The sequence below is a fragment of the Sebastes umbrosus genome, chromosome 1 (assembly GCF_015220745.1).
Source record: "Sebastes umbrosus isolate fSebUmb1 chromosome 1, fSebUmb1.pri, whole genome shotgun sequence".
Taxonomy (NCBI): Eukaryota; Metazoa; Chordata; class Actinopteri; order Perciformes; family Sebastidae; genus Sebastes; species Sebastes umbrosus.
In genome coordinates, this window is record NC_051269.1 from 42,868,075 (window position 1) to 42,895,909 (window position 27,835).

General features: G+C 39.6%; 1 protein-coding gene across 3 annotated transcripts in view; it reads right to left on the reverse strand.

Annotated features, from left to right (window-relative positions):
* Window positions 1-352: 352 nt before the first annotated feature.
* phf2 (PHD finger protein 2) overlaps window positions 353-27,835 on the reverse strand; it is a 40,899-nt gene continuing 13,416 nt past the window's right edge. The window contains exons 2-22 of one of the 3 annotated variants that reach the window (XM_037768239.1): window positions 24,662-24,747; window positions 21,960-22,074; window positions 21,436-21,596; window positions 20,208-20,349; window positions 19,923-20,109; window positions 18,388-18,550; window positions 17,602-17,689; window positions 17,168-17,274; window positions 15,837-15,928; window positions 15,641-15,730; window positions 14,318-14,692; window positions 13,290-13,406; window positions 10,012-10,127; window positions 9,636-9,814; window positions 8,008-8,075; window positions 6,837-7,003; window positions 5,152-5,447; window positions 3,156-3,251; window positions 2,963-3,072; window positions 1,524-1,842; window positions 353-720 (exon numbers count right to left, since the gene is read on the reverse strand). In XM_037768239.1, the coding sequence (XP_037624167.1) occupies window positions 632-720; window positions 1,524-1,842; window positions 2,963-3,072; window positions 3,156-3,251; window positions 5,152-5,447; window positions 6,837-7,003; window positions 8,008-8,075; window positions 9,636-9,814; window positions 10,012-10,127; window positions 13,290-13,406; window positions 14,318-14,692; window positions 15,641-15,730; window positions 15,837-15,928; window positions 17,168-17,274; window positions 17,602-17,689; window positions 18,388-18,550; window positions 19,923-20,109; window positions 20,208-20,349; window positions 21,436-21,596; window positions 21,960-22,074; window positions 24,662-24,747 (3,163 nt within the window). In that variant the 3' untranslated portion in view covers window positions 353-631. Of the gene's footprint in view, window positions 721-1,523; window positions 1,843-2,962; window positions 3,073-3,155; window positions 3,252-5,151; window positions 5,469-6,836; window positions 7,004-8,007; window positions 8,076-9,635; window positions 9,815-10,011; window positions 10,128-13,289; window positions 13,407-14,317; window positions 14,693-15,640; window positions 15,731-15,836; window positions 15,929-17,167; window positions 17,275-17,601; window positions 17,690-18,387; window positions 18,551-19,922; window positions 20,110-20,207; window positions 20,350-21,435; window positions 21,597-21,959; window positions 22,075-24,661; window positions 24,748-27,835 lie in introns of all 3 variants that reach the window. The other 2 variants (XM_037768234.1, XM_037768249.1) reach the window with 2 other exon arrangements.

A 27,835-nucleotide genomic window follows, 5' to 3' on the forward strand; every position in this document is an offset into this window, starting at 1 on the left:
CGTTCCTCGACGTCTTCGTACTTCCTATCTATGACTCCACACGAATAAATAAATACCAGCGCTGATAGTGCTCTGCAAAGTGTTAACGTAAAGAGATAAATGCTCGTCGGCTGGGAGGGAAGAAAGACCCCGTCGCTCGTCGGCGTGGTTATGATAAGCTGCATCCATATATAGTAGGAATTAACGTGTAGACCCCCCCGAACCCCCGAACCCCCGAACCCAAAGCGCACATGCAACTGAATACATGCAAGGGATACTTTCAACAAATCTTGGAATGACTGCAAATGTACTTCTACTTCTTCATGTCTGAGCAACCCCTGATAAACTGACAGCTGTAGTAAAATGAGACATGTTCTCTTAAAAAATATTTATAGTAGGTTCTGTACACTTTAATATCTGAAAGTTATAAAGTATAAGTAGAGGCAAAAACCTATTTGAGTGATGTTCTTCTTAGAAATTGAAAAATGCATGACTTTCTTTTTTTTTGTTTTTGTTTTTTTTCTTCTTTCCGTTGTTGGCTTTACTCAGTGGGGGGGGGGGAGGTTAGGGCTGGGGGGTTGGGTGAGGTTGGGATGATGGGAGACCCAGCTCATTAATTCCCAGTCCGACAGCAGCAGTCTGCCGCTGCGTGCTACAGGAGGAGCTTTCCATTTCGATGGATCTTTAAAATCTTTCCAAGTCTCTGTTTGGCCGTCGCCATTCCTTTCTTTAGCCGCTTCGCTGTGGAGAGAACGAGAAGAGACGGAAGAGGTGAGACACGACGTCCAGCTGGAAGGATGACAACTGAGTCTTTCTTTACTCGCTTAAGAAATACTAAAACCTGCCTCGTCTACTGTACGTACAAGCTCAACCCCGTCTCCTACTAAATGATGTCCCCATACAACTAAACTGCGTTCTCAACTATGTTTGGAGGGAAACACACCTGTATGTTCTCCTGGATTACGATCACAGTTTTTGCACGTGGGCTGTCAAAGTTTAGGTTGTAGCGGCTCAGTTTTAAAGCTAGAGTGAAGATCCTGGTATCATAGTAAAGTATAGAACCTGATGAATCCATCGGTACCAACCAGGTCAGACTAGCTGGTCATGAAGGAGGTTAAATAACACTCTGAACTTGCATACAATTTTGGCGAGGACAAACTGTCATGTCCATTTTCAAAGGGGTCCCTTGATCTCTGACCTCTGATGATGCAGGATGACGAGTTACCTGTCAGTCTGTCAGTCTGTATAACTTCCTGTTTACTCCTCTGGTTCGTTTATAAAAAGGAACCGGACCAGAACCAAAATACAATAATGTATAATTTGAACCCCACTACCGGTGTGAAAGCATCCTTAACGTCTCCGGTCTCTGGCTCTGAGAGAGAGCATCTCATGAACTTTCCTCGGTCATGTTGAGAACATACTGGAAGTTTTAATTTAGCTGGTGTTCCCTTTAAACTAGTTTACCATAAAGCAAACAGCTGACTGAAGGTACAGGTCTGGATGTTCTAACCATCCTAACTAACGCTGCTTTGATTACGACTCACCTTTGGCGTCCGCCGACACCGCGCGTTCCCCCTTCGCCACGCTGCTGCTGTTGGTGGTGCTCATGGAGTTGGTGCTGTTGTTGGGAGAAGACATCGACGGCCGCCTCTGGCTGAGGAACACCCCCGGCGCCATGGGCTGCGGCCCCCCCGGCGACTTGACCGTTCCAGTGTTGAACTCGTGGTCCGTCAGGCTGCCGTCTTGGGAGTCGGCGTTGTGCTCCGGCGAGCTGCTGTCCTGAGAGATCTTCGGGGGCTCCTCGATCACTACCGCCTTCTTTTTGGTGCTTTTCTTCTTCTTCTTACTTTTCTGCTGCTCCTCCTGTTGACACACATGTTCATGTTGAGCATCACTTAACGAGGAATAGTTCATATTATTATGTAAAAGTCAGGGCTGTCAAAGTTAACGCAACAACCAAATCAGCATTAATGCGATTTTTAGGTTGTAGCGGCTCAGTTTTAAAGCTAGCTTATATTTTTTTTTACATATACATATATATATAAATATCTATTTATCAAAATAAATATATATATATAAATATATTTATAAATATATACATCCTTCTATATTTACCATATACCAAGTATTTCCCTTTTTATTGTAATGTATATTATTTGGAAATATTTTTTTTTTTTTTTAATTCTATTACTCTAAATTTATTTTGTTATCGTTGTGTCATTTATTATTATTATTATTATTATTATTATTATTATTATTATTATTATTATTATTATTTTATTTATTTTTTTGATACTTAACTTCCCAGCAAAAAGTATTTCACACGATTGTACTTGTATAACCGGTGTGACAATACACATCTTGAATCTTGAATCTTGTTTTAAAGCTAGAGTGAAGATCCTGGTATCATATAAAACTATAAAACCTGATGAATCCATCGGTACCAACCAGGTTAGACTAGCTGGTCATGAAGGAGGTTAAATAACACTCCATGTTCAAAGAGGTCCCTTGACCTCTGACCTCCAGATCAGTGAATGTAAATGGGTTCTATGGGTACCCACGAGTCTCCCCTTTACAGACATGCCCACTTTATGATAATCACACGCAGTTTGGGGCAAGTCATAGTCAAGTCAGCACACTGACACACTGACAGCTGTTGTTGCCTGTTGGGCTGCAGTTTGACATGTTATGATTGGAGCATATTGTTTTATGCTAAATGCAGTACCTGTGAGGGTTTCTGGATCAATATCTGTTATTGTTTTGTGTTGTTCATTGATTTACAATAATAAATATATACATACATTTACATAAAGCAACATATCTGTCCACTCCCATGTTGATAAGAGGATTAAATACTGGACTAATCTCCCTTTAAGGTTCATTTAGAACAGATAACAAAATGTGATTAACCATGGAACATCATGCGATTAATAAATATTAAATATTTTAATTGATTGATTGTAAAAATCCCGTCCTGCCATACCTGATGAGAAAGCTTTGCTGCAGCTGCAGCCAGTCCCGTTTCTATGGAAGCCACTCGGGCGCCGTCTCTCGCCGGCCGCTCCTGTCGAGGAACTGACGGTCCGACGCGGGCTGCGATCACATCCATGTGAAGGGTTAATACATATTTACTTCAGAAAAACCATAAAGTGTAAATAACTTTCTTTAGTCTTTACCTGTCGGGCTGTACGGAGTGTCATCACTGCTTTTCCGTTTTTTCGATCTGGATTTGAAAACCGGATTATCCTCCTCGGACTCCAGCGACGGGTAAACTGAAATTAGAAAGATGTAACCGATTACTAACATGTCAAGGTTTTCAATGAGAGGATGTAGGAAATTAAACATTACCGGCCAATTATTGTCACATATGTAAAGCATAGAATGTGACTTAAGTACACTTATTTCTGCTTTCCGTGCATCTAAAAGTTTCCAGTGACAGCATGCAGGACAGCTGTGAGACAGCTGTGGACTCCTCCGCCTCCTCACAGAACAACCGCCTCATCTGAAGACGCTCGATATAAATCTGATAACTGGACGATCAAATAAAACATGTTTACAAAAGAAGGAAAGAGTTCCAGCGTATGAGAAAAGCTTCACACCGGCCTGGAGATGTCATACCGAGAGAGTTCGTGCAGCTAATTTAGACGCTAATTAGAAGTTCAAACGGCGTGTAAAACAACGATTCACAACTGCTCGTGTTAATGTGTTATTAACAAGCTGGGAGGGACAGAACTGACGAGTTTGGACGGAGCTCACAAAGAAAAACGTTTCAAAGAATCACAAATTGGAGCAACACGAAAGGGCGGATTTGGAACGAAGGCACGAAACATAAACACCCCCCCCCCAGCATCTCCTCCTAATGAAAAGTTCAAGGCCAGATTTAGAATTAAAGAGCCACATGTTGCTCCATCCCGGGTTAGTCTGTTTCTAACAGCACCTGTTAGCAGCAGCAGAGAATCAGACCCGGCAGCTCGTTAGTTTATCATCAAGTGACGTCGTAGTGACCTCGACGAGCTCCGGTCATCTGGGTTCTAAAGGTGCTTCAAACTGGAATTCTGTGTTTCTACTAGAACGTGTTTACATACTTTAATGTTCATAAAACTCCTTATCTTTCTCATCCTGTCTGTCTGAATATGCCTGTAGTCACCGTCTGTCTGAAACGCTCCGTTTAGTCTCTTTAACCGTTTGCCTACGTTGGTATTTTTGTTGTTATTTCTTGGAGTATCTTCAAATCCTCCATATCCCTGAAATCTGTACAACCTGACCTGCAAGGTTATGTACGTCAATAAACCATAATAATTGAAAAAAGTGTTGAAATTGCGTCATAGATTAAAATAAATACAAAAATCTGACATAAATTTGCAAGATTATAAAGTTGGAAATTTACGAGAAAAAACTTAGATATTCTCTGAGATTAAAGGAACACATTTTCGAGAAAAAAACTAAAATTCTCCAGATTATATAGTCGTAAATTAACGGGAAAAAAACGTGGATATTCGTTGAGATTAAAGTAACAAATTTCGAGAAAAAAATTAAATATAGATTCAGTATGTCCCAATACACAGCTTCTCAAAAGCAGTATGCCAAAAATACCAGGATGTCCTACCACATCCGGTCGCATTTTGCAGCAAGCCAGCACGCTTTTCTGTCTATTCGGACCCACAATCCTCTGCACAGCAGAGCAAGAGGGTCAAAGTTCAAGACCTAATGTTAGGATGAAGTAGTATGTAGTATGTAGTATGTAGTATGTAGTAGTATGTCCCAACGGTATCGTACTTTGTAAGGGCAGCTGCAGTATAAAAGTAAAAAGAACAAGTATGTGATTTGGAACGTAGCCACTGTGTGTGTGTGTGTGTGTGTGTGTGTGTGTGTGCGTGTGCGTGCGTGCGTGCGTGCGTGCGTGCGTGCGTGCGTGCGTGTGTCAACTACACAGAGTTTAGCAGCACTTCTACTGGTGACTGTATAGTTGTGACATCACAACCTCACGGAAGTCCTGACGGCTCGTTTAAAGGCTCAGTTTCTGAATACGTGCTGTGAGCATTTCTCTGTGGAGCGTTTTGATACTAGACGTGCTTTATAATCACAAAAAGACATGGAAGTTTCACTTTCTACAATATAGGACCTTTAAGTTTCTATGAAAACAGGAAGAAGAGGAATAATTCGGGCTCGTACCGTAATCGGAGTCCTTGAAACAGGCGTCCATGTGGTCTTGGTCGTCGTCGTAGTCCAGACTCTCGATGCTGCTGCTCTTCCTGGGTTTCTTCGGGAGCCGTTTGGTGGGCCGCTTGCTGTTGTTGCCGCCGCCGCCTCCTCCTCTTCCGCCGGCCTTCTTGCCGGCCTGCGCGCCTTGCGAGTTGCCCTTCGACTGGCTGTTGCTTTTGGACTGGCTGTTGCTCCACGGCTGCTGCAAGCTGTCTGAAGACGACAGGTTGGCCATGGACAGCATGCCCTGAATGGCCTCCTGTGTGCTGGGAGATGCAGGTGGCTGACTGTAAGTACGTCAATAAGAAATACACAACAACAGCAGCCATTACACAGCAGTCAGCACGCCGGCAGAGGAGAAGAGAGACTGAGAGAGAATGATTGACAAGAAAGCTTTCAAGTCCATAGAAATGTCACCAGTTGAGCCATTAAGTTAACCACGGTTTAGCACTCGGCGCCTCACGTTTAGACTAATTTAGACAACGAAATATCTACGACGACGTATTGAAGTAACAAATTTTCGTGAAAAAAAACTCAAATTTGCGAGGTTATAAAGTCGGAAATATACAAAAAAATTGGGATATTCTCTGAGATTAAAGAGGCAAATTTACGAGAAAACAAATCACAAATGTGTGAGATTATAAAGTCGTAAATTAACGAGAAAAAAATTGAATATTCTCTGGGATTAAAGTAACATATTTACGAGAAAAAAAATGATTTGCAAGATTATTAAATCGGAAATGTACGAGAAACAAAATCCCAAATTTGTGAGATTTAAAGTCGTAAATTAATGAGAAAAAAACTCAGATATTCTCTGAGATTCAAGAGGCAAAATTACGAGAAAAAACTCCAACATTTGCGGGATTATAAAGTCATAAATTAATGAGAAAAAAATTGAAAATTCTCTGAGATTAAAGTAACAAATTTATGAGAAAAAAAAAAATCCAAATTTGCGAGATTATTAAGTCGGAAATTTATGAGAAAAAAACTTAGATATTCTCTGTGATTAAAGTGGCAAATTAAGCAGTTGTGCCATTAAGCATCATTACCGTCTGACAAAACTGCTCCGAATCGGGAAGAGCAAAGTAAAACTGTCAAATGTAAATATTCTCCAGGGAGCTGTGATGACTTTAAGAGGCAGATATTAAGTAATTAGCTGCAACAATGAGCTGTCAAACACTCCCAGAATGAACCGCGGTCTCTCCCTCTCCAAAGCACCCAAACAATCTGAGAAATGAACATATTTCAGCCGATGTTTCTTTCCTTCTTTCATTGCTCATTTGTAGCTTTCAGTGTGGTGGAAACAGACCATCACGAGCTGAATGAAAACAGCAAACAGCAGAAGGGCGGAGGGAGGAGAGCCTGCAGCCACGCAGAGCTTTTTTTTGATAGATGAAACAAACATTGACTTAACACAAACTGCTGACAGATTCTGCGTAAATTGTTTGATTTTTCAGCTCGAAGCGAAGTCATAAAATTCAGCTTTTTCATCCAATGACATTGTCGTTGAGCGGGGCCATTTGTTTGTCAGTGGGTTGCCCCATTAAGGAGACCTGAAATTAATTAACCGAGCTGTGCGTGTGCTGTAACCCGAGAGAGAGTGTGTTTAGATCGGTGTCGGAGGAACAGAACGACGTCAGCGGAGGTCAGTCTACCTGTTGGCGCTGTAGTCGATCCCGCCCACTTGCTTGCTCGCCTGCAGCAGGTCAAGGATCCCCGCGGCGCTGCCGGTCTTCTTCTTCACCTTAGAGTTGCGACCCTTCACCTCAGGCTTGGCCTCCGTGTCTATGTGAAGAGTCTCTTCGTCGGAGGACTCCACGGTCTGATTGATTTGGACAAAGTGGAGAAAGTAGAAATAGACATGAGGAGAGAGAAGCAGACATTTACAGGGTGAATTAAAGGGATAGTTCAGGTGTTTCTCAGTGGGGTTGTATGAGGTTCTTCTTCATAGTCAGTGTGTTACCTACAGTAGATGACGGTCGGCACGCCTCCAGTTTGGAGAAACAGACAGGAGTTACTGCAGGGGAGTAAAGTAATGTACTGATGTGGACGGGGGGGGGGGAGGGGTTAACCGATTTTAGACACCTAAAATCAGTTTAAGTGTACACTATATTTAGACTATTTTCACCGCTTTACCTTGCTGTGGCGTGCTGACCGTCATCTACTGTAGGTAATACACTGACTATGGAGAAGAGTCTCATACAACCCCACTGAGAAACACCTGAACTATCCCTTTAATGTCTAACATCTAATTTACTTTGAAATATGCACCATGTCAATTTTGACACATGACAAAACAACAACAAAATAAGCGCTACAGAATAAATTGGAGGCTTCTGATGGATCTGATGGACCTGATGGACCTGATGGATCTGATGGATCTGATGGATCTGATGGACCTGATGGATCTGATGGACCTGATGGACCTGATGGATCTGATGGATCTGATGGATCTGATGGACCTGATGGATCTGATGGACCTGATGGATCTGAAGTTAACTGTAAGACTCTGTTATGATGTGGTTTCCAGTTTCCACTCTCACTAGTAAACACAACAGCATCTGGTACAAGTCTGTTTCTTTATTCTTCGTCCTCCGTTCATGCCACAGCTATTTCCCTCATCAGGGTGTGGTGGTCCACAGCTTAGAGAGCTGATTCACCCACAAAACATTTTCTTTTTATTATGATCTGAGTTTTGCAGCATGTTCTTGTGCATGAAAACGCCTGGAACAGTATTAGCTGGCTGGGTCCGGTATACAGCCTCGTCATGTATATAGAGTCGTATAATCGCATTACAACTGCTCACATGTCGTGTGATGTACGTACCTTGGCCACCAACGGTTGGAACTTTGGTTTCTTGGCTGGCTGAATGGGTTCTTTGATGTCCGACAAAACTGGAAAAAACAAAACAAAAAAGTTGTTCATCCACGGTATATGTTTTCATTATTGATCGTAGGGCTGGGTATCAGTGCTAATGCAACACCTGATCATCGGTACTCATAACAACACAATACTTAAAGGAGCAGTGTGTAGGATGTGGTGGCATCTAGCGATGTGGTTGCAAATTGCAACCAACTCAGTACCCCTCCGTTCACTCCTCCTTTTCCAAGACTGCGGTAACGTAAGGCGCTGAGTGCAAAACCGTAGTAACGCCGTTTGCCTCGCTCAGAGGCCATCCATACCATAATAACACTATTTTAGGAACTACAGAAGTCAGATGGCTGGTGGCGGTACCACGGTTTAGCACTCGGCGGCTCACGTTTAGACTAATTTAGACAACGAAATATCTACGACGGCGTATTGTAGGTAAAACAAATAATAGAGAAAAAAACTTGGATATTCTCTGAGATTAAAGAGGCACATTTATCAGAAAAAACTCCCAAATTTGCGAAATTATATATAGTCATAAATTAACGAGAAAAATTAGGAATATTCTCTGAGATTAATATTTGTGAGATTATAAAATCGGAAATGTAATAAAAAAAAAACGTGGATATTCTCTGGGATTAAAGTGGCAAATTTATCAGAAAAAATTTGCAAATTTGTGAGATTATAAAATCCAAAATTTACGAGAAAAAAAAATCCAAAATTTGCGAGATTATAAAATCGTAATATTACGAGAAAAAAACTTTGATATTCTTTGAGATTAAAGTGGCAAATTTACTAGAAAAATCTCAAATTTGGTAATTTTACGAGAAAAAACAACTAAAATTTGCAAGATTATTAAATCGTAAATTTATGAGAAAAAAAAACTGAGATATTCTCTGAGATTGAAGTGGCAAATTTACAAGAAAAAAAATCACAAATTTGTGAAATTATAAAGTCGTAAATTTACAAGAAAAAAACAAAAAAATTGAGAGATTTTAAAGTCGTAAATTTATGTTGAAAAAACTCAGATATTCTCTGAGATTAAAGTGGAAAATTTACGAGAAAAAAAACTCACAAATGTGCAAGATTTTAAAGTCGGAAATTTGCAAGAAAAACAACTAATTAGTGGAAAACAAAACCATTGTAGTGAAAAATAGTGGGGGGTTTCTTTTGTTAAGGAACCACAGCAGTGAAATTCAGACGGTGGCTGGCGTTACCACGGTTTTGCATCCCACAATATTTTCAAAAATGTTGTGATCGTAAATTTGCCACTTTAATTTCAGAGAATATCCAAGTTTTTTTCTTGTAAATGTACGACTTTAATCTTGGAAATTCAGTTCAGTTAATTATCGGAATATTACCTCCCTCTCCGTAATTATTTTTATTTTATTTTACCTACAATGATCTTAAAAAAACATCGTAGATATCATATCAAAGAATAAATAAACCTACGAATCTGACCAATCATTTAATGCTGATTTTCAACACTTTTCTAAACTCAATGCGACACATTTAAGTCAACAATAAAAAAAGTGTTGAGGTTTGATACCCGGCCCGAGACTGAACCAGACTGAACCACTACTCACAGGACAGATCCCTCTTGACGGTGTTCTTTTTCCGCCTGATGGGGAATTCGTCAATCTTCAGCTCCCCCTCGTCGGAGACGTACTCGTACTCGTCTCTCACCGGCTTGGTTTTGTCCTCTTTTAGGTTTTGTAATGATCCAAAAACACTTGAGTTGGTCTGAGGTTTCAGCGTCTTGGAGCTGAAAAGGAAACCACAGGAACAATGAGGGAGCGATACAAGGCTCAGCAGCGAGAAGTCCTTGAGTTGGTCTCTAATGGAGACGGTGCTGATAGCCACATGGCTCTATAATCACCACAACACGCCACATGAGAAGGTTAACACGCTCTCCCCTCCAAAGACCGTTTACATGGTCGATCACAGCCGTTCCATACGTACCCGAGCATTTTCTTGTGAGACATCGTAAAGCTGAATCGGTCTTTATTGCCCGACAGCGGTGTTCTGTCAAATCTGCACTCCTCCTCCATCTTCAGCAGAGAGTCTGGTTTACTGTTCTGTAAAGTTCAAAAGGAAATAACGTTGACTTATCACATCAGAGCATTTTCATTAAGAAGAATGAAAGATAGATTTTGACATGCGTTCTTACACATTCAGGTGTTTATTTTACTACGTTGTCTCTGAAGTGAGCACAAATCCAAACACACAAATGTGCAGATTTAACGTATCGAGTAAACACATTAAAAGGTAAATTTGTTTTTATTTTTATTTGACTAAAAAAATTAAATGATGGAAACTAAAAAATGTATTATCAGTAACTCAGTTTAATACGATCACTATTCTGTAAAATAGAGGAAGGGAGTCATTTTATTAAAAGTAGGGCTGTCAAAGTTATCGCAATAATAACACGTTAACGTTCTAACGCCACTAATTTATTTAACGTATTAACGCAACTTGTTATTTTTAGGTTGTAGCGGCTCAGTTTTCTGCTCTTCCTCCTATTGACACATATTTTGTTTGTGTTGAGTACTAGTATTGAGTATTACTTACTATTAATATGTAAAAATTAGGGCTGTCAAAGTTAACGCGATAATAATACGTTAATGCAAATTTGTCACTAAATTCGCATTAATGTAACTTGCGATTTTTAGGTTATAATGGGCTCGGTTTCAATCAATGCAATATCTGCAATATAAAAAAAAAAAAAAAATGCTTGTATATATATATTTACATAAACATACTACTTAACTTACTGTTTTCTTAATGGAGCTTCCCAGCAAAAAAGTATTTCACATGATTGTACTTGTATAACCGGTGTGACAATAAACATCTTGAATCTTGAATCTTGTTTTAAAGCTAGAGTGAAGATCCTGGTATCATAGTAAACTATAAAACCTGATGAATCCATCGGTACCAACCATGTCAGACTAGCTGGTCATGAAGGAGGTTAAATAACGCTCCAAACTTACGCTAAATGTTGGAGAGGAAAAACTGTCATGTCCATTTCCAAAGGGTTCCCTTGACCTCTGACCTCCAGATCAGTGAATGTAAATGGGTTCTATGGGTACCCACGAGTCTCCCCTTTACAGACATGCCCACTTTATGATCATCACATGCAGTTTGGGGCAAGTCATAGTCAAGTCAGCACACTGACACACTGACAGCTGTTGTTGCCTGTTGGGCTGCAGTTTGCCATGTTATGATTGGAGCATATTGTTTTATGCTAAATGCAGTACCTGTGAGGGTTTCTGGATCAATATCTGTCATTGATTTGTGTTGTTCATTGATTTACAATAATAAATATATACATATATTTACATAAAGCAGCATATTTGTCCACTCCCATGTTGATAAGAGGATTAAATACTGGACTTTAAGGTTAATTTAGAACAGATACAAAATGTGTGTATGTATTTGAATCGATTGACAGCTTTAATTAAAATAAAAACATTTCTGTTTAAAAGGCTGAAATCATCATGATGTTAATCTCCACAGATGATTTGACCCAATTTAAACTAAACCAAAGAGAAGAATGCAAACTGCTGCCATAGAAATCACCACTGAGCAGACTGTCTGTAATTAACTGTGAAATCCAAGAATATGCATTTTTCAAATATTCACCCCGCAACCATTTGACTCCTAAATTAAAGACATGTGACATGCAGGGTAACCTGACGCCGACACATCGTCACATGCCTTCTTTTAATTGACGATCATATATGATAGTATGTCTCTGCTACACAGAGGAGCTGTGAACTATTTACATGACTCTGCAGTGATGACCAGTGAAGACGTGGTCTCCGCTGACCTTGGTAAACATCTAACACGGTCTCTAACTCCATCTGTTAATGCTTGGCCTGATGTGAAGGAGCAGCTGGATGGATCCTGCAAACATTCCTCAGCAGTTTGGCATTGAAGTTTCCATGAAACCAAAACCCTCCGATGTCTTCCGCTCAACAAAATTACACACAGACTAATTTAGACTACGAAATATCTATAACGGCGCATTTAAGGTAAAAAAAATAATAATTATGGAGCCGGGGGAAGGGAGTAATATTCAAAGAAAAAACTTGGATATTCTCTGAGATTAAAGTAACAAATTTAAGAGAAAAAAACTCAAAGATTTGCGAGATTACAAAATCGTAAATAAATGACAAAAAAGGGAATATTCTCTGAGATTAAAGTAACAAAGTTTCGAGAAAAAAAATCCAATTTGCAAGATTATGAAGTCATAAATTAACAAGAAAAAAACTTGAATATTCTCTGAGATTAAAGTGTGCAAATTTAAAAGAAAAAACTCCCAAATATGCGAGATTATAAAGTCGTAAATTAACGAGAAAAAAAATTTAATATTCTCTGAGATTAAAGTAACAAATTTAAGAGAAAAAAGCCTCAAATTTGTGAGATTATAAAGTCGGAAATTTATGAGAAAAAACTTGGATTTTTTTTTTTTAGATTAAAGTGGCAAATTTATGAGAAAATAAAATCCCAAATTTGTGAGATTATAAAATCGGAAATTTATGAGAAAATATTCTGGATATTCTCTGAGATTAAAGTGGCAAATTTACTAGAAAAATCTCAAATTTGACAAATTTACTAGAAAAATCTCCAAAATTTGCGAGATTACAAAATCGTAAATAAATGACAAAAAAAGGAATATTCTCTGAGATTTAAGTAACAAAGTTTCGAGAAAGAAAATCCAATTTGCAAGATTTTAAAGTCATAAATTAACAAGAAAAAAGCTTGAATATTCTCTGAGATTAAAGTGGCAAATTTACGAGAAAAAAACCTCCAAAATTGAGAAATTATAATCTCACACACAGCCATCAACAACACATCAAACACTTTTGCTCTGAAAAAGCCCCCCGCCCCCGTTGTTCAGCTATAATGATAGAACAGATTTCCTTTCTAAAGATGAGTGCATATGTAAATACTTAGATGGAAAGCAGTGCATATGGAATAATTCCATGAGGTAAACTCTGGATGTTTCTGGAGCAGCTCTGATGAGCTGCAGGCCTCAAACGTGCGACTCGGGCCGCATCATTATTTCTGCTGATTGCTTTGAAGCGAAGTGTGCAAATCACTTTTGGATGATCCTACTTTTCTTTTCTTTCTGCTCAGCTTGTAACCTTCACTTCTTCACTCGGAGGTTTATTTGACTGTGATATTATTTATTTTGGCCCGTAACAAGCAGCCATTAGATTAAAACCAGCTCATACCTTATACTTCCACTTAGCTTCAGTCTTGTTTTTGTTCTGCTCTCTCATTTCAAACTTCTCCACGTTGTTCTGCTTTGATATTTCCTTCTCTGATATACTCAGGACGTTCTTCACAGCCTGGAGAAAGACGCAAGTTATTAAAGGGATAGTTCAGGTGTTTCTCAGTGGGGTTGTATGAGCTTCTTCTAGTCAGTGCGTTACCTACAGTAGATGACGGTCAACACGCCTCCAGTTTAGAGAAGCAGACAGGAGTTACTGCACGGGAGTAAAGTAATGTACTGCTGTGGACGGGGGGGGCAGCAGCACAACGTAAAGAATCAATATCAGTTTAAGTGTACGCTAGATTTAGAATATTTTCACCGCTTCACCATTTCTGACGGGGAAAGTCTCGCCAAAGCCACCAGACTCCACTGAAAAAGACATAAATCTTTACCTGGCAGAACACAGGGGGTTGCTGGTCTAACGCTGCCTCGATTGGTTTGTTTGTGTTATTGTGTGACTTTGGTTACGGATTCTCCAAAGTCACACAATAACATGCAGTTTTTTTCAATGGAGTCTGGTGGCTTTGCCGAGAGCATAGATGGATACAACGGCTTCAGTTCCCCGTCGGAACGGGCTGTCTGACGGCGAGATAAAGTGGTGAAAATATTCTAACTATAATGTACACTTAAACTGATATACATTTTTTTAAGTAGGCTTTTATTTTAGGTGTTTAAAATACGTTTTCCCGTCTGTTTCTCCAAACTGGGGGCGTGCTGACAGTCATCTACTGTAGGTAATACACTGACTATGGAGAAGAACCTCATACAACCCCACTGAGAAACACCCAAAACTAAAACTATACCATTAACAGAAAAATTCATCCGAGAGCGACTACTGTATGGGATGCTTTTACTGCATAAAGAGGTAAAACTTTCTGCTGGAAGGGATGCAAAATGGCTCAGGTAAAGTGAAAACTAAAGGATGCAAATAATCCTCCAAACAAAATAAGATCTATTTAATTCCCGCTAACGTGACCGTCCGCTCACCTTCGTCTTCTTCGGCTGGTCCATTTTGCTCAAGATGTCCTTGGCGTGGGACTCGAGAGCCGCGAAGCTGGAGGGTTTGGGAGGCGGCGACGACTCTTTGGCCTTCTTCGCTTTCTTCTTCCCTCCTTCCTTGACCTTCGGCACCTTCGGGGGCTTGGGGGGCTTGGGGGCCTTGGGCATCTTCGGGGGTTTGGGAGGTTTGGGAGGTTTGGGTGGTTTGGGTGGTTTGGAGACTTTCTTTCTGGCTTTGTCTCTGCTGGGCGAGGGGACGTGGGCCGGGGAGACGGGCTCCTCGGGCTCAGAGTGGGTGGACGGCGGTTCCTCCACCGGGGGGACCTTAATGCTGGGCTCGCTCTTAATCGCTTTCGTTGCATTCTGGAAACAAAAGCAGGGAAATGAGCAATAATTTTGTAATCTGCAATTTAACCCCACTCAAAATAAATAAATAGATAAATAGATAAATAGATAGATAAATAAATAAATGAATAAATTAATTAATAAATAGACAAATATATAAATAAATAGATAGACAAATAAATAAATATATAAATAGATGAATAAATAAAAAAATAAATAAATAAATATATAAATAGAATAAATAAAATAATAAAAACAACAACACATTTACACCTCCGTTTTCACAGGAAGTTAGGTTTAGGCAACACAACCGCTTAGTTAGGGTTAGGAAGCGGTCGTGGTTGACGTTAACTTTACTGACTAGAGACTCACTTGACTCATGTGACAAAATAAGTCAATATTACTTTTAGAATCACGCGGGCCACAAACATTGGTCTCCAGGATGAAAGTCCTGTGTTTGTTTATTTGTTCCCGCCCTTAGCAGATTTTCATGCTCTTTATACTACGTCAGTTGCTAAAGGATGCCTCCGTGCGTCGGTATCTGATGCCAAGGGGCACTGACCAAGTGGAGCATGAATGTTCTTGCAGATTTCATAGATTATGTGATATTTTGTGTGCAAAGTTTACATTTCGATCGGAGTTTGGCACTAAAGGAAATCCATGAAGTGTCCAAAAAGAAAAGGATTCATACTCTGAAAACTATGAATATCCACAGTCATTAGTTTTCAAAGGTAACTTGACATGGACCACTATGAAGAAATATTTGTACTTGACTTTGGTGCTACAATAAAAGTCGGCGGGCTCATCAGAATCATTAAGGATCATGAATATCCACAGTAGATGTTGACCTGCAGTCTGACCAACATCACCATCTTCACCGTCTCCTCTTACTGCCACCAAAGAGTAAAACCAGCGGGATCTTTTTTAACGGTTGATCGCGTTTATATTCAAATGAAACCAGAATACCTCGGACAGTCTGATCTCTTTGGCCAGGTCCTTAATGAGCTGCGATGGTTTCATGTTCTCTGGAAGCTCATCTTCATGTTCCAGGAGAGCCTGTCACCAGGAAAACAGACATCAGTTTTCATAATAAAAGCTTGAACAGACACCTGACACACACACCTGTCCTGTCCTGTCCTGTCCTGTCCTGACGCGTCCATACCTGTTTCTTAGTCCAAGCTCTGAAGGCTCCGTTGATGATTTTGGCACCATGTATCAGGTACGCCGCTGGCTGCTTGTTTGCTTTATGTAAACCTGAAGAAAAAAAGAAATGCAAATGTTCTCACTGGATGAATCCTGACTTTTAATCTCTGAGAAGTCAAAGCCTGTTAAATACAGCGTGCTGTATACGCTCAGTGCTCTGCAGAGATTTACAGGATGGAAAAGAACAAGCCTCTCAACAAACACGAGGACAGACGAGCTGACGGAGAGACGCCGTGTGAAGTCAACTGTCAGCTGGTGAAAGTGTGTTTGGACAAACTGTCCTGTTAGCAAAATGAAGCAGAGCTGAGAACCCAAACAGACGAGTGACATGTTAAAGCTCTCGAGGAACACGGTCAACATCTCACTCTGGATCAGCTGCATCACTAAAAGGTCAGATGTAACTACAGTGAGTACAGGATGAGGCTGATTCTTCACTGAAAGATCAGGTTTCCTGTGTTCGCAGTACAATGAAATAAAACCTATTTAAAGGGACTGTTTGTAACTTTCAGAAATGCTTAACAGCGACACCTGTGTTAAGTCAACGAAAGTCAGCGTTGGGCCCACAATATCAATCTATATTTCAGCTGCTTGGTAGTAATGTCAGCTGACCAGACGAAGGTCTCTCCATGAATCAATGCTGATTCTAGTGTTGGCTTTTCCTGCTTCAGCCTCCGGGGCTGAGGCAGCAGGGCTCCGCAGCGAGAAACGTTACCGTCTCCGACTGCGCCCGGAGTGAACAGGGAGACACCGGCACCTGGTTGGAGACGACAACTACAGCTCTGATTTATGTGAAATGATGCAGCTTTAATGTGGATTTCCTCTTTAATTTCTTTGTCTGTATATCTGAGAATCAACTGAAATCGATTTACAACCAAAAAAAAGCAGGAAATTATGAACAACATCGAGGCGAATTAGCAGCAGAGAACTCAGTGAGTCTGTTTTTCCTGCTGACCTTGACGTTAAAGAGAATAACGGTGTAGTCGTGAGCATCACAGAAAATAGTGGAAACATAAACAGTTGTCCAGCTGAGGGGAAGTTTAAAAAACGGGACTCGTAATGGAGCAAGTGATTCTAGCCGGTCCGAACCTTCTGAAGCTAATCATCTGTGAACTTCACCGACTTAATGACTGAAATAATATCAGAGCATCCAGCTCCTCATCTGGGCAGCAGACATGCAGCCGAGCTCCTGACTCTGTTTGTGTTTTCTCTGCTTCTCGTGAATTCTTCTGAATTTAAACGACGACATATTAAAGCATCTATAAATACATCCCACTGATTTAAAGAGTTTACCTTTGAATCTCTCGAGGAGATGTCGTCCCACGTACCAGCACGCCGTCTCGTAGTTGGGGAAGGGGGTGAGAGTTCTGACCTTTAGCCGCCTCTCGATATCATACGCTCTGAGGACACACGCCAACATGTTTCAGCTAAACATCGTCATGCTTTAAAAAACAGGTTTACTGCAACAAACTGTGCAATTCACCAGGTATTTCCAAATGTGGAGGATTCATAAACAAGATTGGTGGAATTTTTGGAGCTAAATGATGAGGAGGACGCAGTGGAAACTACTGGGTCAGATCAGCCGAGGACAAACTAAATCCTCCAAATGAGGACATGAGTGTCTGCAGGAGGAATGGGCGGATCACAGCGATTAGAATTAAAATATGACAATGACAACAAGGCAGCAGAAAGGATGTGTGAGTGTGTAATGAGACAGGTGTCCAAACCTCATCTGCATCTCCACGCTCAGGTTGTGGACGAAGTGTCCGGAGAACGCCAGGCAGTCGACCGGAGTCAGTATTGCATTGATCCAACCTGAGGAGACGATCACAATTCAACCATCAAAAATAAAATAGAATAGAGATTCATTCAATATTTCTAATGAAAGATGATGGGAAAAAAATCATTAGTATTCCTTGTTGAAATTTACTTTTGAGTTGTAATCCACCTGCAGGATTACTCCAAAAGTCAGCGATGGATTTGATTGACATTGTTTGGAGGGGTGGGGTGTGGCACAACGAACAATCCATTCGATTTTGGTGGCGATCCGGATCATGATCCGGATTCAGAAACATTCTTAAGGATTCTGATCAGCCTGAGCATTAAGACCACAGGGTATAACACATGTGCAGTGTGACTGATGACGCGTTGAACTCGCCTCCTTCTGAGAGCAGAGACATACGTGTGTGGATGTGTGGAGCTGCTGTTCGTCCGCGGTGAGAAAGAACAAAGTGGTAGATGACGGGATGAGAGACAACGTAGTGTAACGTTCTACAGACATAACAAGGCTGCTGAATGAGAGAGGCATCCGCCGATACGTTACATGGAAACACTTCGTGTTAATAACAAGACCACCTCACGGTACCGCCAGCTGGGAGCTGGGATCTGTTTTTAAAGTCAGGCACCTTGGCGGAGGTCTGCGCTCTCCGAGTGCCATTCTAGTTATTATTAAGTGTTCTTCTAAATCCCGTTCAGCTGTATTCATATGACCCCGAGTAGAGAGCAGCTCTGACCTGACGGGATGAACAGCGTCTGGCCTTGCTTCAGAGTGCACTTGTAACACTTGTCCACCTGGTCGGCGAAGAACATCTCGCTGTGATTGGACGACGACCTCCAGCGCTCGTACAGAGACAGGTTGGCGGAGGTGGGCTTGATGAGGAAGAAGATCTTTTCTCCCTGCGAACACAAACAGATCATCATCATCATCATCATCATCATCATCATCATCATCATCATCATCGTAGGAGAGATGGAGGTTAATGTTCTCCACATTTAGTCTTGAAAGAAAATCCTGATCCAGATAAACTCGGGGTGCAAGAGAATGTTGATTCATTTGAGTATTGACTTTTTATGTTTTAAGATCCTGTATGGATATTTTTTTATTTACTTAACTTTAGGGCTGTCAAAGTTAATGCAAATTCATATCAACGCCACTAATTACTGTAACGCATTAACGCAACTTGTGATTTTAAGGTTGTAGTTCTGTAATAATGCAGTTAATAATTGCTGCCAATCCATTGATGCTGTAAATGTTTATGGGGTTCTCATTTTCCTATAAGCCACCAAATCAGCTGTTATAAATGTTAATCATTAATACAGATTGTGGTCCAGAAAGTGCTGGAGGAGGATAAACACCAGCTAACCTGGTCACTCAAAACTTGTTCTTATGAATGCTTTACAAGCTTTTCTAAGTGTTAAATAACATGTAATAAAGCCAGGGTTGGTAATGTTGAGAAACTTTGAAAGAGTACACTGGATTTTACAAATTATCCAACTGAACATTTCATCTCAGCACCCATAAAAAGTAATTATCAAACCCTCTGAGACCCGCGCGATTGCGGTGATCCCGGCCAACATTACTGTCTTTAAAAGGTTGTAGCGGCTCGCTTTTAAAGCTAGAGTGAAGATCCTGGTATCATAGTAAACTATAAAACCTGACGAGTCCATCGGTACCAACCAGGTCAGACTAGCAGGTCATGAAGGAGGTTAAATAACGCTCCAAACTTGCATACAATTTTGGCGAGGAAAAACTGGCATTGCCATTTCCAAAGGGGTCCCTTGACCTCTGACCTCCAGATCAGTGAATGTAAATGGGTTCTATGGGTACCCACGAGTCTCCCCTTTACAGACATGCCCACTTTATGATCATCACATGCAGTTTGGGGCAAGTCATAGTCAAGTCAGCACACTGACACACTGACAGCTGTTGTTGCCTGTTGGGCTGCAGTTTGACATGTTATGATTGGAGCATATTGTTTTATGCTAAATGCAGTACCTGTGAGGGTTTCTGGATCAATATCTGTCATTGATTTGTGTTGTTCATTGATTTACTATAATAAATATATACATACTTTTACATAAAGCAGCATATTTGTCCACTCCCATGTTGATAAGAGGATTAAATATTTGACTAATCTCCCTTTAAGGTTCATTTAGAACAGATAAAACATGTGTGATTAATTTGCAATTGGACAGGAGTAAAGATCCACTCTCGGGTCACCATCTGGTTCTGACTCAACATGCTGGTCTAACCAGCAGTGTGACGGACCTTTAGGACGTGGTACCAGACGGAGGCGCCGCCGCACTCGATGTGGAAGTCTGTGTAGCTGTCTTTCACACAGATCAGACAGTATTTGGTGACTTTGGGCTTCCCGAGCAGAGCGTCATCGGGCCAGTAGTTCTCTACCCAAGACAACCGCCTCACGATCTGCGGACTCTCCACGATGGAATTCATCCTGTCCCCAGAAAGAAACAGAAAAAGAAATGATCAACACCAGGAGTTTATCCAGGAGGTCATCTTTATGACTTCATGTCTAATATACAGAGCGAGCACCTGGCGTCGGAGAACTCCAGGTTGATGACGTTCAACACTTTCTTCCTGTTTGTGCTGTAGTAATAATCCACAAACTCTTTGAGCTTCATTTTGCAGTCCGTCTGTTTGGTGACGTCCACGACGTCCACGCCGACGTCAGGGCCTGAGACAACAACAGAGGACAGAGAGGACACAGAGGACACAGAGAGGACAGAGGACAGAGAGGACACAGGACAGAGAGGACACGGTTAAACAAGCTGGAGGAAAACTAACCGCCTACAAGCTAAAACACTTTCTTTAAACAGGAAGCTGGAGGACAAAATGTGTCTGTAGCAGCAGACTGATGTTGATATGTAACAAGTGATCTCATCACTGAACACCAGAGCGTTAAATAAAGGACAGACGCGCCCCCTACTGAACACAAAATGGTATAATACATGTTTTATCCTCTGCTTCTTTTCTTTCTTTCAAAGGTCTTTTTATCAGTTGTCAATTATGAATAAAACAGGGAATAGGAACAGTATGGAGGATACAACATGCCAAAATAAAAAATAAATGTATGAATAAATAAATAAATAAATAAATGACTCACTATCTAAATAAATATGTCATTAAATATAGCAAAAATAATATTAAAAATAAATGTAGCCATTAATTAATTAATTAATTAATTGACAAAAATATGTGTTTTAATGTGCTTCTTTATTTATTTATCTTTGTATTAATTCCCTTATTTATTTACTCTTCTGTTTAATTTTATTTATTCATGTATTTAATTTTATTTAATTTTTAAATTTATTTATTTTATATTATTATAATTCCCATAGCTATATTATATTCTAATCTTTTTTTATAATCACATTATAATCACTGTTATAATGTGATTATAAGTTCCTCTAAGTGGTCGTTGTTTGCTTTCAGTAAAGCGAAAATTAATTTCACAACATTTTGTGTGTTCTTGCATAGATTTAATATTTTAATGACCACTTAGAATAAGTTATAATCACATTATAACAGTGATTACTGTGATTACCGCTTACAGTAGTAGTAGTAATAGTAGTAGTAGCAGCAGTAGTAGTAGTAGTAGTAGTAGTAGCAGTAGCAGTAGTAGTAGCAGTAGTAGTAGTAGTAGTAGTAGTAGTGGCAGTAGCAGTAGTACTAGTAGTAGTAGTAGTAGTAGTAGTAGTGGCAGTAGCAGTAGTACTAGTAGTAGTAATAGTATCAGTAGTAGTATCAGTGAGGTCCTCACCGACGTAGTTCTCCACATCACTGATGTAGAAGGTGGGAGCCGGCATGGACAGACCCAGACCGTCCTTCTTCTGGACCAGGATGGGCTCGTTGAAGCCGCCGTCCTCCAGGTAGTCCAGAGTCAGCTGACTGCCGCTCAGCTTCACCACCACGTCGTCAGCGCTGGAACACACACACACACACACACAGTGAGAGGAGCCGGGGTTACTACAGTATGGTAGTATGTGAGACGAGCTGAAGGCAGAGCTTGAAACGTGACCCCACGGTGCCCTCTAGTGGAGTCACTCATCATGTGGAGAATAATATTGACCAGAGTCTCTAAGGACATTTCAAGAGGCCTCATCAACATGAGGAGGAATCATCTCATTTCATTATAATTAGATCCATTAAAGGTGATCTCAATTAGAGAGCATCAAGTCGGAGTATTTCAGAGACATAGAAGGTTTATCTCACATGATCAGACTGTTTGTGGTGTCGACAGGTCAACAACGAGTCGTACTAGAAGAGTCTAAGATGTGTGTTTACCTCGGAAAGGTCCGACTGCGGAGCTCCTTGATGAAGACCTGGCTGCCGTTCTGAACAGCTTTGATATCTGTGCCTTGCCCCGTGTCATGTTTGCTCCAGTTCTTTTTCTTTTTCACTGAAGAACAGAAAGAAAGTTAAACATTAAAAAACAACCGTCACCAAGAACACAGTTCAGACAAAACAAATCTTGTTTTCCTGAAAACAGTTTGATCCGTTTTGAGAATTTGACATCACGTGACAGAGACGTGAAGTGATGACATCACCACGGCAGCTGTTTCTCTCCTTTCTCTGTTAAAGGGAGAGTTCGGGTGTTTTGAAGTGGGGTTGTATGTAGATACGTATTCATAGATGATGGCTGGTACGCCCCCAGTTTGGAGAAGCAGATAGGAGTACCAACACGGGAGCAAAGCGATGTACTGCTGTGGACGGGGGGGGGGCAGCAGCAGCTAAACGTAGTTTAGACGCCTAAAAGAAAGACCCACCTAAAGAAAATGTATATTAGTTTACTTGTACGCTATATTTAGAGTATTTTCACTGCTTTACCTCACCGTCAGACAGCCCTTTACGACGGGGAACTGAAGCCATTACATCCATCTATGCTTTCGCCAAAGCCACCAGACTCCATTGATAAAAACAGTAATTTTACCTTTCAGAACACACGGGTAGCTGGTCTACCGCTGTCTCCATCAGTTAGTTTGTTTAGGCGAGGGGTCAGCAACGTTTACTATCTAAAGAGCCATTTTAAGCAAATAAAAAATAAAAAATAAAAAATCTGTCTGGAGCCACAAAACATGTGATCATTGTGATGAAGGTAACACAGTTTATAGTCTAAGTATATAGAATATATGTCTGATGCAGTAGTTAAAGAGACAATGGACTACGGAGTATTAGGGCCACATTGAGGGAAAAACATCTGAGATTACAAGAATAAAGTCGTAATATTAAGAGAATAAAGTCATAACTTTACGAGAATAAAGTCATAACTTTACGAGAAAAAAAGAAAATAACACGTAAAATTACTACTTTATAATATTATGACTTTATTATCGAATCTCAGAATAATTTTTTTTCCTCAATGTGGCCCTAATACTCCGTCGTACCGTCGTACCATAGACCTACAACAATGATAAATTAAAATTTAAATTTAAACAAAAAAACAGTTATTCATTTCCATGTTTATAAATCCACAGGGAGCCACTGGAGAGGAGCTGAAGAGACGCAGGTTGCTGACTGCTGGGTTGTGCTATTGAGTGACTTTGTTGAATCCGATCTAACCAAAGTCACACAATAACTCCAACAAACGAACCGATCGAGGCGGTAGACGAATAACTCCCGTGTTCTGCAAGGTAAAGTTATTGTTGTTGTTTTTTCAATGGAGTCTGGTTGCTTTGGTGAGAGCATAGAGAACTGATTCAGTTCCTCGTCAGAAACAAAGACTACGTTCCAAATCACATACTTTATGGGACATACTACAGAGGACTGCCGGTCATATGCGACCGGATGTAGTAGGACATCCTGGTATTTTAAGCATACAGCATATGACAAACTATGTTTTGTGACATACTAAATATTTTTCTTTCCTACTAAATAGTATGGTAGTATGGATATTCTGCATAGCTCACTGACGGCAAGGTAAACCAGTGAAAATATTCTAACTATAGCGTACACTTAAACTAATATTGATTCTTTTAGGTGTCCACAGCAGTACATTACTTTACTCCCGTGCAGTAACTCCTGTCTGTTTCTCTAAACTGGAGGCGTGCCGACTGTCATCTACTGTAGGTAATACACTGACTATGGAGAAGAACATCTACTGTAGGTAACACACTGACTATGGAGAAGAACATCTACTGTAGGTAATACACTGACTATGGAGAAGAACATCTACTGTAGGTAATACACTGACTATGGAGAAGAACATCTACTGTAGGTAACACACTGACTATGGAGAAGAACATCTACTGTAGGTAACACACTGACTATAGAGAAGAACATCTACTGTAGGTAATACACTGACTATGGAGAAGAACATCTACTGTAGGTAACACACTGACTATGGAGAAGAACATATACTGTAGGTAATACACTGACTATGAAGAAGAACATCTACTGTAGGTAACACACTGACTATGGAGAAGAACATCTACTGTAGGTAATACACTGACTATGGAGAAGAACATCTACTGTAGGTAATACACTGACTATGAAGAAGAACATCTACTGTAGGTAACACACTGACTATGGAGAAGAACATCTACTGTAGGTAATACACTGACTATGGAGAAGAACATCTACTGTAGGTAATACACTGACTATGGAGAAGAACATCTACTGTAGGTAATACACTGACTATGGAGAAGAACATCTACTGTAGGTAACACACTGACTATGGAGAAGAACATCTACTGTAGGTAATACACTGACTATGAAGAAGAACATCTACTGTAGGTAACACACTGACTATGGAGAAGAACCTCTACTGTAGGTAACACACTGACTATGGAGAAGAACATCTACTGTAGGTAACACACTGACTATGGAGAAGAACATCTACTGTAGGTAATACACTGACTATGAAGAAGAACATCTACTGTAGGTAATACACTGACTATGAAGAAGAACCTCACACAACCCCACTGAGAAACACCAGAACTATCCCTTTAAGATAAATAACATTTCAGTCACTACAGCCTGCTACTTACGTGTGGATTTGCCGTGAGTCTTCTCGCAGTTTGGACAGTGATATATGTCGATATCTGGAGCGTCATCTTCATCCACCTCAACACAGCTGAAACAACACAAGACACACGTTTTAATGATCAGGAATGTGACCTTAAATGACCCATTTTTTCAAGGAGGATAGATTTAGTTTTGTGAGGTTTTCTTTGGTCTCTCTCCGTTTCCCTGCAGAATAAATAACAGTCAACCTGCCTGAAGTTACAGTTCTCACTGCTTTGACAACAGGGCTTCAAATAAGCATTATTTTCATGATCAATTCATCTGACATTTGTTTTTATTGGTTAATCATTTGGAAATATAAATGTCAGAAAATAGTGAAGGACATCCATCACACTTTCCTAAATCCCGAGTTTTTCTGATCAACAGTCCAAAACACAAATAAGACATTCAGTTCACAGTGATACTAAAATATAGAGGACAAAACCTGCCAAAATCAAAAATAAATAAATAAATGACTCAGCCCCCTCATTTGCATAATGAGGCAGAAATGCATAAAGAAATGTAAAAAGTAAAAGGTATAAAGAAAAGAATACAGAAATAAATAAGTTTGGGGAAATAAATAAGGGGTGAAATGCAAAGGGAAAATTGTGCATAAAAAAATAAATGTATTTTTTCAAAAATAGATATAAGATAAATGCATAAATAAATAAATTTTAAAATGATTAAAAATAAATACATAAATAAACAAATAAGAGGGAAATTAAACAAAAGAGTAATAAATGAGGGAATTAATACAAAGATAAATAAATAAAAAAGCAAATTAAAACAGAAATATCAATATATGTCACATTTAATCACTAATGGCTAAATTTATTTTTAATATTATTTTTGCTACATTTAATGACATATTTATTTATTTAATGAATCATCTATTAATTATTCATTTATTTTGATTTTGGCTCTTTCTAAAATATATAAATAAAATAAAACAAACTGATATTTGCAGTGAAGTGACATGAACAGAAACCAGAAAAACACATTTAAAATCTAAAACACTAAATCACTTCATCGTTTTATCCTGTTAGACATTTGTGTGAAATTGTCATAATTAGCATATGAATTCTTGAGGTATGGCCAAAAACATGTTTTGTGAGGTCACAGTGACCTTTAACCCCCAAATTCTGATCAGTTCATCGTTGAGTCAAAGAAATTTACTCCAGGGATTCCAGAGATATCACATACACAAGAATGGCACGGACGGACGGACGGACAACCCGAAAACATAATGCCTCTGGCCACAGCAGTCACCGGTGTGGATGCATAAAAAGGAATGTAAATCTCACTTTCTCCGTCACGTGTTTGTAATTTGTAGTAAAATGTAATATGTACCATGAAAAAACAGTGTAATAGTCCTTTAAAAATGAGTCATGGTCCACAGCAGAAGGGCATCAGCCCCTCATTTACAGCACAGTGCAGGACAAAAGGACAGGAGGACAGAGGAGGACAGAATAATACATAGACCAGACAGTAGACTATAAATAAATACCCGTCTTCACTGTAGATGCAGAAGTATTTGACATTATAGCGCGGTGGTTTACAGCTGCTGTTACAGGAAGTGTTCACCCATTTCTGTCTTTCATGTAATAATCTTTTCTGCTTTTGACAGTTTACATCAGAAACATTTTTCTATTACTGGAATGTGATCATCAATGCAAAAGTCTCAAATGTAAAAAATAAAACTGCATGAGATTCACCGGCTACCTCTTATTTCCTACTTTAAGACTTTATCCTGTCTCTCCTCTGACTGGTTATTTAATATCATCAAGCTTCAAGCAGTCGCTGAGAGGGTGAAGAGCACTTAACATCTTGTATAACACCACATATCCTACCTTTTATCTAGTATTTCTTATTATTATTATTTGTTTTATAATTTATTTTATTAGTTTATTTATTCTTATGGATATGTTTATTTATTTATTCTATTTATTTGTTTCATTCTTATTATTCATTTACTTTATATATGTGATGTATTTTCATATATGTGAGTAAGTAGGCTTTACATCTGAATACGGGTCATATGAACGTGTATGAGCTCTGTATCTGAACATGCAAACCATCCCCTGTTGCACTATAAACTGTGGTTAATCATCTCACATCTAGGGGTTAATATATAAAACCTTTTTGTGACGCTAATATCTCTGTTACTGTAGCCTACTATGACAATAAAATATGATTACAAAAAAAAGAAAACTGCATGAGGGATATAAACTGAGACAAGAGGCCCTGGAGAGAAGAGAGAGTATTAATGTGTGACCACAATATAACACAAATAAAATAGAAAATAATAAAATAAAATGAAATGAAATAAAATAGAATAGAATAAAATAAAATAAAATAAAATTAAATTAAATTAAATAATATGAAATAAAATTAAATTAAATTAAATAGAATAAAAGAAAAGAAAAGAAAAGAAAAGAAAAAAGAAAAAAGAAATAATAAAAAAATGACATCAATAAGAGATAAAAAAAGTCCTGTTGATTAATTTAAAAACACGATGACAGTGAACGCACCCCTCGTCCCACTGCTCCCAACAGCAGCTGTCATCATGACGGTCTTTTGTCGTTTTGCACCAGCAAATTCCTCCCATTGGGAGCCGCTGCTCTCAAGCTCAACTGAACTGGGAGTTTCCCAGAATGCTTCCTTTTTTCCCTCTTGTGAACCACAGCGCTTTACTACACCGCCTACTCGCTTTCACTGAAGGCAAATACAAGAGTTTGTGTGTGTGTGTGTGTGTGTGTGTGTGTGTGTGTGTGTGTGTGGACATTGTGGAAACGCCTGTGTTCATGACATCATTAACTTGGTGGCTTGGAGGAAAACTCCTAAAATTCACATTAAATATGAAATGAACAAACAAGCAGATGTTTAGACACTTTCACTCACAGCTTTTTGTGGTATCAAAGTGAATTTAGTGACGTGTGGTCACGCAGAAAAAAGTTGGTCGAGACGTGTTTTTACAAACTTCGGAGTAAGTTCAAGTTTCAGTAACTATATAAACATGTCACCTTGACTACAGTGAAGCTGCGGCTCAGCTCCAGGCTGAGTTTCATCATAGCATCAGGTTACCTCCATTTCAACTTCTCTACATTGTGCTGGTTTCAGAATTGATTTCACGACTATAGGACTTATTTTTAAACCTG